The sequence below is a fragment of the Cervus canadensis genome, chromosome 1 (genome assembly GCF_019320065.1).
Source record: "Cervus canadensis isolate Bull #8, Minnesota chromosome 1, ASM1932006v1, whole genome shotgun sequence".
Taxonomy (NCBI): domain Eukaryota; kingdom Metazoa; phylum Chordata; class Mammalia; order Artiodactyla; family Cervidae; genus Cervus; species Cervus canadensis.
In genome coordinates this window covers 48,037,743-48,053,446 of record NC_057386.1, presented here as the reverse complement: position 1 = coordinate 48,053,446, position 15,704 = coordinate 48,037,743, and the positions used below count along the sequence as shown (strand labels likewise).

Genomic DNA, 15,704 nt, shown 5'->3' with positions numbered 1-15,704 from the left:
CGCTGACAATGGGAGAGACTATGCATGTGTGGAGCTGGGGGCACATGGGAAATGTCTGTGCCGTCTGCCCAATTTTGCTGTGAACGTGAAACCACTCTAAAAATGTAATATTCTACTATGTTGAGTGAAGGACACAAAGTCACAAAAGACCATACACTGAATGAAGTTCAGAAAGGACTATAAAAAACTTTCCAGAAAGACATAAGGACATAAAATATTAAATACCACTTCTGAGATTTATTTGACCATCTTACTGCCAATTAATGACCCTCTTAAGATTCCATGAGCTTTGAATTTAAAACTTGATTTTATTTTCACTTTATTTTTTATGTATACAAAACAGTAATGCCATTGAAAGGCTCAATGGGTGAGAATTATCAATATGTGCAGAGAATAGGGAAGCCATGTGATTTCATGGCACACATGTTTAGAATCCACTTCATACTGCACACTTGCCTGGGCTATAAAAACATCATGGTAGCCTAGGCTTTTGTGTATTGATGGGAACTCAAAAGAACAGGGCTTTAACTTGGACTGGTCTTAGATGCCACACTAACCTGTCAATGTCTCCTTACGGAAGTTACAAGCTTCCTTAGAAGCATAAAAAGAAAGGCTCCTCTTCTCAAAATTAAAAATAATTTTGCATTTTAAAGATCCTTTAAATACATTCCTTATATATTATTCACCACTAACATAAATGAAGAATACACACTGTAACACTAAGAAATAACAATAGGATTGTAAGGAATAAATTTTCCTCCTCAAAGAAAAAACAGAAGCCAATGGAAAGAGTTACTTACTACACAATCCTTTGGTCTCTCCGGAGACTGCATATCTGAGTTTAAATTTAAGCACACTGGAAATGACTGCTAATGACATCTATCAGTCTTTGTCTTTTGTTTTCTTAATCATACGTGGGTTTTGGATTTCCACATCAGACAGCTGCTCAAGGCCACCTTTTCTGTTGAGCCAAATACAAAGGCGTCTCCTTTCTCATCACACTGGCTGTGTTCCCTTTCCAGCTCTTTATCGGCTCTCTTTAGCTGACCCTTCCACCCTTTGGCACAAATCCCCACGATGCTTTCTCTGATGAACACAGTTGTGTCTACTTATTTTACAGACTCATCATTGTATTCATACCCAACTCAGGCAATCACGATTGTATTACACAAGAGCTTTTCAAACTCTTTGAGAAATTAAATGCTTGCATGAACAAAACAATATCCTCATTAAGAATTTGTCACTCGACATGGGCTTTAGTACCAGTTCTTTAAGAACTAGAAACCAGTCAATGGGGTTGGGGGGAGAGGACTACATAGCGCAGGCAAATGGACTGCCACAAATGCTATTCTCAGTACGCCCATCAGCTCGCCTGTCCCCCAGGCCCTATATCCTTGCTTACAAGCATGAACAACCCAAATTTGGAGAAATACATATAACCTATACCATGCTTCTTTCGACCTGCCAAAAGTTTCAGCCTGCTTAAGGGAATGGGGGAGAGGGGAAACTGCAAAAATTGGACGAAAACAAGCTTCTTTCAAGTCAGAAAATGGCTCCATTTGTTCGTTGATTTTAAATATTAAGTCTTGCTCAATTCTGCTCAAATATTAATAAAAATTTCTTAAGGTGCAGTTGCATTTCAAAGAAAAGAAGCTAAATTTCTTCAGACAAACATGTGTCAAATATCATCAATCTTACAAACGTAACATTACTCGAATAAATCTGGTCTACAGGGTTTTCAAGCAAAATAAAATAACATGTAACCAAGAGTGTAACACTTCTTAATGGAAGTATGACATGAGGTATATAACTACTACTGGCCAGAGTATTCAAGATGAAAGGTTTGGGGGGATTTGTTATGAAATGCCACAATAAATAGCAATCGGAGTGTGAGGAGAGAAATCCCAAACTTTTGTCATTTTTGATGCTTTCTGAAGTCTTTTTTTTTTTATGTAAACTACAATACATATTTAAATATGATATAAAGAAGTACCCACGTCAACCAAGTAAACATATGCATACACATAAGCAGTACTCAAAACAAGAGAGACAGGATTATAGAATCCCAAAAGCCCCTTCTCACAGCCTGTCTTTCCCGGTTATGCAGCATTCTGCATTCTGACAACTAGCTTCCCTGGGGGCTCAGATGGTAAAGAATCTCCTGCCATGCAGGTTTTAGTACACAATTTATTACATTTATATCCATCATTTATCACCAAGAAATGGCAGCTGTACTTTTACACTACCCCACTTTTCAACACTTAACATACATTTCAGATTTAAAGAAATCCACCACTCCAGATTCTTGCCTGGAGAATTCCATGGACAGAGGAGCCTGGTGGCGACAGCCCATGAGGTTGCAAGGAGTCGAACACAACTGAGCAACTAAGTAGACTAAACAGACTTCATGGCATCTTCAAACCACAAAACCCATTTCACAAACAAAAGATATAATAATCCTAATGGATCCGAAATGATTGAAAATTCACTACTGGAGGCTCCACCCTGCTTGCCCAGGACTTTTACTTAAAAGCTGCATGCCACTTATAAAGCATCTGACTGCAACACTAAAAAATCTGGTGATCCTTCCATATGTCTTCTTCCCATCATGAACAATTCATGGAATACAAGAGAGATTAATAGTTTAATAACACTTGTTCAACTAATACTTTAATAATACTTGTTCAGTGGTGCAGCAATACAGAGGGAAGCATTTAGGACTACATAACAAAGATTCTAAAAAAAACTAACTAAATAAAAAGAATAAAAGCATTAAGAAAGTAATAACATCTCAGTCTCCCATTCATTTTTATCAAAATCAATTGATATTTTGTGTTTCCTAAAGGCTTATAAGGGCTTCCCAGGTGGCTCAGTGGTAAAGAATCTGCCTGCTAATGCAGGAGACAGGGGTTCAATCCCTGGGTCAGGAAGATCCCCTAGAGAAGGAAATGGCGATCCACTCTGGTATTCTTGCCTGGGAAACCCCACAGACAGAGGAGCCCGGTGGTCCAGGAGGTTGCAAAAGAGTTGGACACAACCTAGAGATTAAAACAACAGCAAAGGCTTACAAAACAGAAGCTCCTATTCCTGAAAGGGGAAGCAATACTCCAGATACGGGAGAGAGCCTTAAGAGCTGATCATTACAAAAATATAAATTTTCAAATAAACTCATACTTTAAAAAAGTTTTGTCCTTACTCCAACCAGAGGGAGAAACTTCATTCATATAAGCATTCATATATTTATTCCTTTAAACAGTCGCCAAATTTATAATTCCCAGATCAAACCTGTATCACTTTCTCAAGAGACAAATACTGATCTTCTGTGAATAATTTTCCTTCTCATCTGATTACTTTTGACAGAGTTGCACTACATTCTCAACCATTTTGGCTAACTAAACATCCTGGAAAAGAACCACTGATGCTTTGAAACTTGAAATAGTTGTGATAAATGTTTTCATATTACAGGGAGCAAAAATAAGCATCAGAAATATTTTTAAGTTATCCAGAACATAATGGATATATTTTACCTTGCATGATGGACCTTATTTTCTTAAACCAAATCAAGATGCACAACTTTGTTCTCAAGAAGATTACTACAGGGTGTCAAAGAAAGAAGGACTGGACAGAAAACACATACAATAAGACAGAAGGTAAGTGTCTTAACAGAGGGAGAGATAACTCTATAAAAGCATTCCCAACGGGTACTGGGTAACAAAAGCAATCTCTAATCAGATAAATCTGGGAAATACTGAAATGTAGTAAATAAATTTAAACAGATTAAAAATGTTAATCACCACTGGTATCCTCCAACAGAAGGCAGCATTTCCTAAGTCTATTTTACCAGGGCATCCTGATTTACACAGCATGTTGAAGGTCTACTGTTCTGCAGACAGATTTGGGAATTGCTATCTTCAGGGATTTAGGAGGAGAGGCTACTTTAAACGAAGGGGATCAAGAAATACTTCATATAAGAACTAACATGCACACTGGAGCTAGAAAGACACATGGGATTAAGTCACATGGGGAGACAGATGCTAGTGAAAAGGCCATTTCAGGCAGGGAAGCAAAGCAACAAAGCATCTCCAAAGAACTGAGACACATGAATGACTCAAAGTGAATGTAGTATAAGCGGCATGAAGATGGATTGTAGAAATAAAAGATGTAGCAAGGACACTGGATTTTGGTAAAGAAGGTTTATCTATGTTAAAAACCTTGGGATTTCAGTTGGAAGGGATGCATGCACAAGTTTACACTTGTTGACCAAAGTTAAATCAAGTATGGCCTTTGTCCAAATCAAAAGACTTCAGTTTAGATTACAAGTTACTTGATCATTTGGCAACACAGAAATACTGATTCTGTAAATTCTTATCATTTAAACATAGATGATAGATTAAATTGTATGTCAAGGATATGCTTCGAAATAATTTGGGAAGGGTATAAATGAAAAAGATTGTCCACAACTTAGGACTTATTGAAACCAGATCATAAGTACATGGTGGTTCATTACACTGCTGTCTTTAAACAACTGTAAATGTTTCCTGAAATGAAACTTTGAAAAAAAATAACAGTCAAAGGAAATGAAAAGGTAAATCTATGACTTCAGTAATTAAATAAAATATAATATTTTGCCATATCACTAAATGACTACATTTGTCAAATATGCAAACTTACTGAAAATCAAAAGTGACTAAAAATTCACCTTTCTGCAAGAACTACATAATTTCAAATAAGAAAAATAATACATATTATGCTCTTTTTCTGCTTAAAGGTATTTTTGCTCTTATTTCTACTATAAATGGTTTAATTGAGAAAGTACAGTAAAACCCCATGAAAATATGGAATTTCTTTAATGTGCCAGTTTCTATATTGATCCTGTCAACTGATTCAAGAGCTTTACGTATTTGCTGTAAGATGACCCAAATAAGGATATTCCAAAAACAAACTCTCCTACTGTAAAATCTCAGACTGCAAAACACTCCCCCAGAAAAGCTGCAAATATCATTAATGTGCAAAAACAAAACTTTTTTTTTAAAAAACTGTAAATACAGCCTACAGTGAGGGAGGAGTTTGTTTAAATCTTATTTATAGATCCTTATACATTTCCATCACTCATTAGTAAATAACAGACACATGTTAGTTGAAACAAATTTCACTCATATGTAGATATATACAATTAAAGATACAGGCTATATGTACATGATTATATGCAAAATTCAATTAGACCATCTAAGCTTAAAAATTACTATGATAAATTTTGCACATTTTCTCGAATTAAACAGAGTACTATGAAAAGCCTACTGATTCTAATGTATCAAAATTATTACAAAGCCTATCCTTTGAATCTAACTATGAAACACAGAAATCTAATTATTTTAACTATCTATTATAAAGTTTAATTTTTTCTTTTAAAATTCTATAGTGGGTATTAAACTAATCAATGAAAAATCTATATTGTTTACTTGTACACTATAAAAAAAACATAACAGCATAAATATGGAATGCTGTTGAACTGTGGTGCTGGAAAAGACTCTGGAGAGTTCCATGGACTGCAAGGAGATCCAACCAGTCTATTCTAAAGGAAACCAGTATATTCATTGGAAGGACTGATGCTGAAGCTGAAACTCCAATCCTTTGGCCACCTGATGCGAAGAACTGACTCATCTGAAAATACCCTGATGCTGGGAAAGACTGAAGGCAGGAGGAGAAGGGGACAAGAGAGGATGACATGGTTGGATGGCATCACCGACTCGACGGACCTGAGTTTGAGCAAGCTCCAGGAGCTGGTGATGGACAGGGAAGCCTGGCATGCTGCAGTTCATGGGGTCACAAAGAGTCGGACACAACTAACTGACTGAACTCTCCATTATTAACTTATTTACATATATTAATTTCCCTCTAGTCATTGTAACAACTGACTTTGTTTAAATAAGGCTTAAATTTCAAAACATACATTGTCATTTTAATAAACTATCTTAACAAATAATTATTGAAGAGTTCTCCCCAATTTTATATTCAGCTGAGGCAGCAAGAGCTATCCATAAATATAAATTAAAATGGACTCACAATAGAGATATCTAACTTTTCAGAAGCCAAAGCACACGTATCTTTAATCAATGATAAACAAAAAGTATTGATAAGATGTAAAGACAAATGCTCAGGAAAAAATGGCATCTTAATCTGGCTGAAATATTCATATTCTGTTCTAAATTATTCCTCTGTAGCCCAAAAACTTGGAAGAAATGGAAAGATTTATATATGATTCCTCTATTTCTCTGCTTGTTTTAATTCTAACAATGAGTGACATAATTATAAAGTAATATATTAATGCATAAGGTCTGTATAGGAACAAAGAATTAATATGCTAAAACAGACCATGTAATATCCAAAGCTTACTATATTATGTGTATATAACATTTGTGAATGAAGATGTTAGTAACAAATCTATGCTCCCCCAAAACTTTTAATTAATAGATAAAACAATAAAAGATCCTTTCTAGGAATCTATATTTAACAATTATTAAGACATCAGTAAATTTCTGATCAGCACAACATACCTGACTGATAAGTCAGTAAATGTATTCATCATTCAAGAAATATTTAACGAGAGTCTACACTGTGCCAGCTAATGTCCTAGGTGCTGGAGACAGCAATGTAAATTGGTAAATGGTGTACATTACACCTTGTCATAAAACAAAAATATCTCAATGAACATGATCTCTATTATTATCTCTGTAGATCTCTGAGAGAAATGACTACAAGATTAAGGAGATGAGTTGTATACTGTATTCTTCTTCATAGGCTACAAAATGATAAACTATATGTTACAATGAATTATTATGTATTGCTATGTATAGTATATATTATATATTCCATGCAATTACATACAGACTACAGGAATTATCAAGAACATGAGCTCTTATCAGAAAGGAATAATGTCTACTTCCAGGGCTTAATATATGGATAAACATCTGATAAGTAAGTATGTAATGAGTTTCGATATTTCAGGAGATGCAGTAGTATGCCTGGGATTCCCTATAAAGTGAAGTCGCTCAGTTGTGTCCGACTCTTTGTGACCCCATGGACTGCAGCCTACCAGGTTCCTCCGTCCAAGGGATTTTCTAGGCAAGAGTACTGGAGTGGGTTGCCATTTCCTTCTCCAGGAGATCTTCCCAACCCAGGGATTGAACCCGGGTCTCCTGCATTGCAGGCAGAGGCTTTACCATCTGAGCCACCAGGGAAGTCGGGATTCCCTATACATAACAAAATTGAGCTCTGTTCCAAAAGGAGTATTTCTGTAGCATACACATTGACAGTATCTGAAAAAACAGCTATAGCTTTGATGGTGAGTGCTAGACGTTAAAATGTAAACGAGGGAAAACTATTGCTTCACTAGACTATATTTAAAAAAAAAAAATGTAACTCCAGACTTCCTACAGACTCAGCCCTTGGAATTTCCAGCCTGATGGACTGCCCTACGTGTGTGTGTGTGTGTGTGTGTGTGTGTGTATTTGGATGCAGAATCTGGGCTTATTTCTGCAAATCAAGGCAGAGTTGTGAGAGGTAGGGGAAAGAAAGAGTGAAAGATTGACACATTTCCCTCATGAATGATAATACAGTTACATCCACAAGTATGTTATGTTAATTAAATAATTTAACAACATAGTTACACAGATCTAAATTAGTCACAACTACTCAAGGAGAATATACAAGGAAAAACTGAGTATACAACAAAGCGTCTACAGTAACATGAAGAAAACATGCTGTGTGTGGAACACATATACCATAAAATTATATTACTAAATAAGGCATGCACAGAAACAGAGAAATACAGTAACTGAAGAAGCATGAAATATTGATGTTATGATTCCAATTAGTCTGTTGATTCTATCAAGTAAATAATATAAACTCAAAGCACATAATAGGAAATAAATCAAGTTGATACATACTTGTGACAAAAAATTTTTTCGTGAAAGTACAACTATCAAAGGCAGCAATTTTCTCCTGCAATACTACGACAAGGATCCTAAAATTAGAGGGAAAAAAATCATAAAAGAAAATGTTAATGTGAAGTTCTATAAACTTAATCATAAATAAGTTAAAACAGTATCTACCGTAGCAATTTTTAAAGATCAAACACATCTTATAACATATAAGCTAGAAACATCTGCTTCTTAGATATAAAAATATAACCACAAAATCCTTAATATGATCAAGACAGACAAGGTTAGAGGAAGAAAACTGATAAGAGAACCACACCTCAAAATAAAATTTTATTTTTATTTTTTTATCATATTTTAATTCATTATAAATCAAATGAGATCAATAAACTGCTGGCTATTTACTAAGTGTTTTTCCATTGCTGGCTCAAAGTCATGGAATTAAACATAAAATGGATTTATACAACCTGTCACTTAAAATGACTGCGGAATTTCCCAACACAAGAGCCAAAGAAGAGAGGGAGGGAGGGAAAACAGGAAGGAAGAAAGAAAGAAAAGAAGGAAGGAAAGGACTGAGAGAGGAAGAAAACTCAGACAACTGTTATTCAGTGTAAATGAGATATTTCTGATTAAGGATATATTAAAATTAATCAGAATTTGTATTTCTCCCAAAGTCCAAGATTTAGAAATAATTAGGAAAAAGTTTTTCCAGCAGTCATGTATGGATGTATGGACTGTGAAGAAAGCTGAGGGCCGAAAAATTGATGCTTTTGAGCTGTGGTGTTGGAGAAGACTCTTGAGAGTCCCTTGGACTGCAAGGAGATCCAACCAGTCCATCCTAAAGGAGATCAGTCCTGGGTGTTCATTGGAAGGACTGATGCTGAAGCTGAAACTCCAGTACTTTGGCCACCTCATGTGAACAGTTAACTCATTGGTAAGGACCCTGATGCTTGGAGGGATTGGGGACAGGAGGAGAAGGGGACGACAGAGGATGAGATGGCTGGATGGCATCACTGACTCGATGGACATGAGTCTGAGTAAACTCCGGGAGTTGGTGATGGACAGGGAGGCCAGGCTTGCTGCGATTCATGGGGTCGCAAAGAGTCGACACAACTGAGCAACTGAACTGAACTGAACTGAGGAAAAAGTTACAAGTTTTCAAACCTAAAATGCATCCAAAATGAAGTTACTTTAGAGTACTGCTACATGCTATCTTGCACAAGAAACACATGAAAAACTGCTTACCTTTTGTTGCAATGGAGATCATAGATAGGCGTTTTAAACTGAATGGACTTGACCATTTCCCCAGTACGAAGTGAATATAAATCCACACAACAGTAAGGCGGACTTGTGCTACAAAAACAAACAAAAAAGACAAGAGTCATTATGCTTTAAGGGGGGGGAAGGCCAGTAACTTTTCTTATTAACATAATACACGCAAACTGATTTTATATATATAGATATAGATATTCGAATCAATCTATCTTAGGAATGTCAAATGTAAACAAATAATGAAACATCACTCAATACTGTAGAATGGGAAAATTATAAGATGATCTCAATAAATGAAGTAAAGCATTTGAGAGAATTAAAACCAGTTCATAAGAAATATTTCATTAATCTGATAAAGGATACCAACCTTAAAACTAATCAACAAAATTAGCAATCACAAAATTGTGAAATACTGAAACGCTGCACCCCAAAATGAGGAATTAGAAAATAATATTTGAAGACTATGGCACTGTACACCACATAGTATAGGAACTCTATGCATAAGAAATTACTACAAGAAAGAAATAAAGTTACCATTATTTGCTGAGAATTTGATTGTATAAAACCTAGTAACACAAAGTTGCTATATACAGACAAACCTGATAATAAAAGACTAATCATTAATATATGCATTAATATGTAAACTGATGATTACTATGGATTATCAGTTAATACATGGGTTTACCAAGGTCACTAGATAAAACATCACGTCTACTATTATAAACTAAGGGTAAACAATTATGAAGTGAGGTCAAAGATACAAGTATTTGAGCACCTCAGACAGTTCAGTCTATGGTTTTTCCAGTAGTCATGTATGGATGTGAGAGTTGGGACTATAAAGAAAGCTGAGTGCCAAAAAATTGATGCTTTTGAACCATGATGCTGGAGAAGACTCTTGAGAGTCCCTCGGACTGCAAGGAGATCCAACCGGTCCATCCTAAAGGAAATCAGTCCTGGGTGTTCATCAGAAGGACTGATGCTGAAGTTGAACTCCAATACTTTGGCCACCCGATGCGAAGAACTGACTCATTGGAAAAGACCCTGATGCTGGGAAAGACTGAAAGCAGGAGGAAAAGGGGATGACAGAGGATGAAATGGTTGGATGGCATCACTGACTTGACAGACATGAGTCTGAGTAAGCTCCGGGAGTTGGGGATGGACAGGGAGGCCTGGTGTGCTGCAGTGCATGGGGTCGCAAAGAGTCAGACATGACTGAGTGACTGAACTGACCTACTCTTCCCACTCCTGTTCAACAATAACAACCTAATTTTTAAATCTTTATGAAAATTCATAAAACATAGTTTGGGGTACTTTAAATGTATAAGAAAAGAGGAAATCCTGCACTGGACGGTGAGGTCTCAACCATTTGATTGCCAGGGAAGTCTCTGGCCATAATGTTTTAAAAGATACTTTACCATGGAAGATACAAATATACTAACTAAGGGCTTGAAAAAATGTTAAATATCACTAATTATCAGGAAAATACAAAGTAAAACCACTAAGGGATACCACTACTAGAAAAGCTAGGATTTTACAAGACTGTAAATTCAAGATTCCAAGACTTTCATACATTGCTACTGGGAATGCAAAAAGGTAGTCACTTTGAAAAGTAGTTTAGCAGCTTCACATAAACATATCTAAGTCATGCTGCGGTACTCTGTTATTCATAATTTTGTTTTCTGCACAGTTAAATATTGATCAACAGATGAATGGCTAAATGTATTGTGATATAGTCAAGCAAGAGAAAATTAATAACAGAGGAAACTATCCACCTAACAGCACAGATGAATTTCAAAACCATCATGAAGTTCTTGGGGAAAAAAAGGTCAAACATAAAAGTCCACATACTCTATGGGTCCCTTTCAATGAAAAGCTAGAAAGGTAAAACTGTAATAATAGGAAGCAGATCAGTGGTTGCCAGCGGCCAGAGAAGGGAGCTACAGAGCACAAAGTGGCATGAGGGTTGCCCACTTACAGGATGACAGAAACGGTGCTGGATCTTGATTGTGCTAGAGATTTACACAACTGCACACAATTGGCAAAACTGAAGATGGAGGAGAATCTTGTAAAACCTAAACTCCCAACTCCAAAACGGACACAAGGCAAAAATTCTTTTCTTAATGTTCCCAACTAATTAATCCAGTCCTCTGCTGAGAAGCAATGAGTTAATAATGAATGAAATCTAACATTTTGCCAGACCAACTGGGAAGGAAAAAACAGCTTGTCACCTTCAATTAGCAGCTCATTATAGCCATGGTACACTAGAAACTTGAATTCTGATCATTTTGCTGGCATCCATACAATGTCACAACTGAGAGTCTTCCTGCAGAAAGCCTTCAATAGTAGACAAAACAAACGCTATGAAAGTTCAGTTTAGAGTTGAGTGAACAGGACGAGGTAGAGCTAAAAATTCTATTTACATATGGAAAAAAACCTCTTCTTCAATGCCTAATAGAAAAAGGTAATTCACTTAAAATCAGTTTTCAGAAAGTCACACATTCATAAAGGAGTCACGCTATCTGCCAATAAGACAGTTGCGTACACGCCTGACATATCCTTTTGTTCTCTATTTTCTCTCTTTTTAAAAGCCTTGACTATTTCCCTGGGACACAGCAAGACAATCTTAATTTTCCTCATGGGTAGGCTGATGAGAAAGCTTTCCATAACATCAGCAGTATGCAAGCCCTGTGACAGAAAGGACGTGTGTTGTGCTAAAATATACTGGTAAGAAAATAAGCTTTCACTTTATTACTAACGTACACCAAGCAGTGTCAAAAGCTGTACATAGAAGTCTTCATTCGATTTCTGGAGCTCAAATGGGTTAACATTTTTATTGGTTTGCATCTGACATTTAAACCTAAAGTTGTGACTTCACTTTAAGATAAACATAATTAATACCTTAAGGAGAAAAAATTCACACACAAGTGTAGAGAATCTAATTTAGAATGTAACTGAACCTATTGCAAGCAAAACAAGGGTGGGAAACAAAAGCAGAAATGATGTAATTTGTCTTATTAAATGATTGGTTAAAGGACTCTAAACTGTGCCCAGGCACCACTGCCTTTCCAACATATAAATAATCAACAGGGGTAATGTATTTAGTACTTTTAATGAAATATAAAATAGAAATAAATGCAAATTCTGCTTAACTGACCTTTCCTTTACCTAAGCAACTTGTTTTATAGTGAGTAACCAGAACATACATTAAAATTTTTTGCACTGGAGAAATCTGTTACCTGCTATACACATGACCTATACACAAAAAGGAAGTTATAAAGTTTTTATTAGCAAAGGCCTAGTCCTCCCTGAGCCAAAGGTATGGAATTTACACACTTAATTCATTTCACTGAAGAGAGTTTGCTTCAAATATTGAAAAAATAAATTTTTAAAGCTTCCATTACTGAAAATAAAAAAGCTAAATTAAGCAATTATATAAAATAAAATAGCCAAATTGGATTTCTTAAAAGCAAATCCTGAAAATATACAGAAGATAAACACCAAGAGGAAAAGACTAAAGATTTTCATCTAAATATGTGGCTTATTTTATTATTTCTTAATTTCTCTGTAATCTTTCTCATCAGATTTAAAATATTTTTAACATCCTGATGTTTTAGAGCAGTTTTTGACTCACAACAAAACTGAACAGAAAGCTTAGATTTTTCCATGCAGTCTCTGCTCCCATTCATGGACAGTCTACTGCATTACCAACTTCGCCTACCAGAGTGGGATATTTGCTACAACCTAAAATGACACATCATAGTCACCAATCTCCACAGTTTACAGGATGGTTCACTCCTGGTATTGTACACTGTATGGGTTTGGAACAAACTTACAATGACATATACCCAACATTATAGCAGCATACATACCAGTCTGACTGCCCTAAAAACCATTTTTTGTCTTCCTATGCATCTCTCCTAACACTCACATTCTTACGTCTTAAACTGTTTTTGTCTTTTCCAGAATGTTGTTCACTTGGAACCATACAGTATGTAACCTTTTTAAACTGGCTTCTTTCACTTACTACTATGCTTCTACAGTACCCCCCTCAACTTTCTTTTATGGCTTAACACATTTTGTGTTGTTGTTTTTCAATCACTAAGTCATGTCTGACTCTCTGGGACCTCATGGACTGCAGCACACCAAGCTCCTCTCTTCTCCACGACTTCTTGGAGTTTGCTCAAACTCATGCCCATTCAGTCAGTAATGATATCTAACCATCTCATTCTCTGTCACCCCCATCTCCTCCTGCCCTCAAACTTTACCAGCATCAGGGCCATTTCCAGTCAGTCAGTTCTTCGCATCAGATGGCCAAAGTACTGGAGTTTCAGCTTCAGCCTCAGTCCTTCCAATGAATATTCAGGACTGAATTCCTTTAGGATAGACTGGTTTTAGTCCTGAATAATATGCTATGATCTGGATGTACTACATTTTATTTATCCTTTCACCCATTGAAGGATATCTTCAGTTCATTTCAGTCGCTAAGTCGTGTCTGAGTCTTTGCAACCCCATGGAGACTGCAGCACTCGAGGCTTCCCTGTTCATCACCAGCTCCCGGAGGTTACTCAAACTCATGTCCATCAAGTCGGTGACGCCATCCAACTATCTCATCCTTTGTCGTCCCCATCTACTCCTGCCTTCAATCTTTCCCAGCATCAGGGTATTTTCCAATGAGTCAGTTCTTCACATCAGGTGGCCAAAGGATTGGAGTGTCAGCTTCAGCATCAGGACTGATTTCCTTTAGGATGGACTGGTTGGATCTCCTTGCAGTCCAAGGGACTCTCAACAGTATTCTCCAACACCACAGTTCAATAGCATCAATTCTTCAGTGTTCAGCTTTCTTTATAGTTCAAATTTCACATCCATACCATGAACACTGGAAAAACCATAGCCTTGACTAGACAGACTTTTGTTGGTGAAGTAATGTCTCTGCTTTTTAATATGCTATCTAGGCTGGTCATAACTTTTCTTCCCAGGAGTAAGCGTCTTTTAATTTCATGGCTATAGTCACCATCTGCACTGATTTTGGAGTCCAAAAAAACAAAGTCTGTCACTGTTTCCATTGTTTCCCCATCTATTTGCCATAAAGTGATGGGACTGGATGCCATGATCTTAGTTTTCTGAATGTTGAGTTTTAAGCCAACTTTTTCACTCTCCTCTTTCACTTTCATCAAGAGACTCTTGAGCCCTTCTTCACTTTCTGCCATAAGGGTGGTATCAGCTGCATATCTGAGGTTACTGATATTTCTCCTGGCAATCTTAATTCCAGCTTGTGCTCCATCCAGCCCAGCATTTCTCATGATGTATTCAGCATATAAGTTGAACAAGCAGGGTGACAATATACAGCCTTGATGTACTCCTTTCCCAATTTGGAACCAGTCTGTTGTTCCATGTCCAGTTCTAAGTGTTGCTTCCTGACTTGCATACAGATTTCTCAGGAGGCAGGTCAGGTGGTCTGGTATTTCCATCTTTTGAAGAATTTTCCACAGTTTGTTGTGATCCACACAGTCAAAGGCTTTGGCGTAGACAATAAAGCAGAAGTAGATGTTTTTCTGGAACTCTCTTGCTTTTTCAATGAGCCAATGGATGTTGGCAATTTGATCTCTGGTTCTTCTGCCTTTTCTAAATCCAACTTGAACATCTGGAAGTTAATGGTTCACATACTATTGAAGCCTCACTTGGGGAATTTTAAGCATTACTTTGCTAGCGAATGAGATGAGTGCAATTGAGCAATAGTTTGAACATTCTTTGGTATTGCCTTTCTTGGGGACTGGAATGAAAACTGACCTTTTCCAGTCCTGTGGCCACTGCTGAGTTTTCCAAATGTGCTGGCATATTGAGTGCAGCACTTTCACAGCATCATCTTTTAGGATTTCAAATAGCTCACTGGAATTCCATCACCTTCACTAGCTTTGTTCGTAGTGATGCTTCCTAAGGCCCACTTGACTTCATATTCCAGGATGTCTGGCTCTAGGTGAGTGATCAGACCATCGTGGTTATCTGGTCTGGTTATCATGAAGATCTTTTTTGTATAATTCTTCTGAGTATTCTTGCCACCTCTTCTTAATATCTTCTGCTTCTGGTAGGTCCACACCATTTCTGTCCTTTACTGTGCCATTTTTGCATGAAATGATCCCTTGGTATCTCTAATTTTCTTGAAGAGATCGCTAGTCTTTCACATTCTATTGTTTTCCTCTATTTCTTTGCACTGATCACTGAGGAAGGCTTTCTTATCTCTCCTTGCTATTCTTTGGAACTCTGCATTCAAATGGGTATATCTTTCCTTTTCTCCTTTGCCTTTCACATCCTTTCTCTTCTCAGCTATTTGTAAGGTCTCCTCGGACAACCATTTTGCCTTTTTGCATTTCTTTTTCTTGGGGATGGTCTTGATCACTGCCTCCTGTACAATGTCACCTCCATCCATAATTCATCAGGCACTCTGTCTATCAGATCTAATCTCTTGAATCTATTTCTCACTTCCACTGTATAATCGTA

The 15,704-nt window shown here is 36.8% G+C and overlaps 1 protein-coding gene across 1 annotated transcript in view; it reads right to left on the bottom strand.

The window, feature by feature from the left end:
- The window catches only part of BCAS3 (BCAS3 microtubule associated cell migration factor), a 578,882-nt gene that overhangs the window by 435,901 nt on the left and 127,277 nt on the right, over positions 1-15,704 (bottom strand). Inside the window, exons 9-10 of the mRNA XM_043460326.1 lie at positions 9,183-9,290; positions 7,947-8,023 (exon numbers count right to left, since the gene is read on the bottom strand). Coding sequence (XP_043316261.1) covers positions 7,947-8,023; positions 9,183-9,290 — 185 coding nt within the window. The remainder of the gene's footprint in view (positions 1-7,946; positions 8,024-9,182; positions 9,291-15,704) is intronic.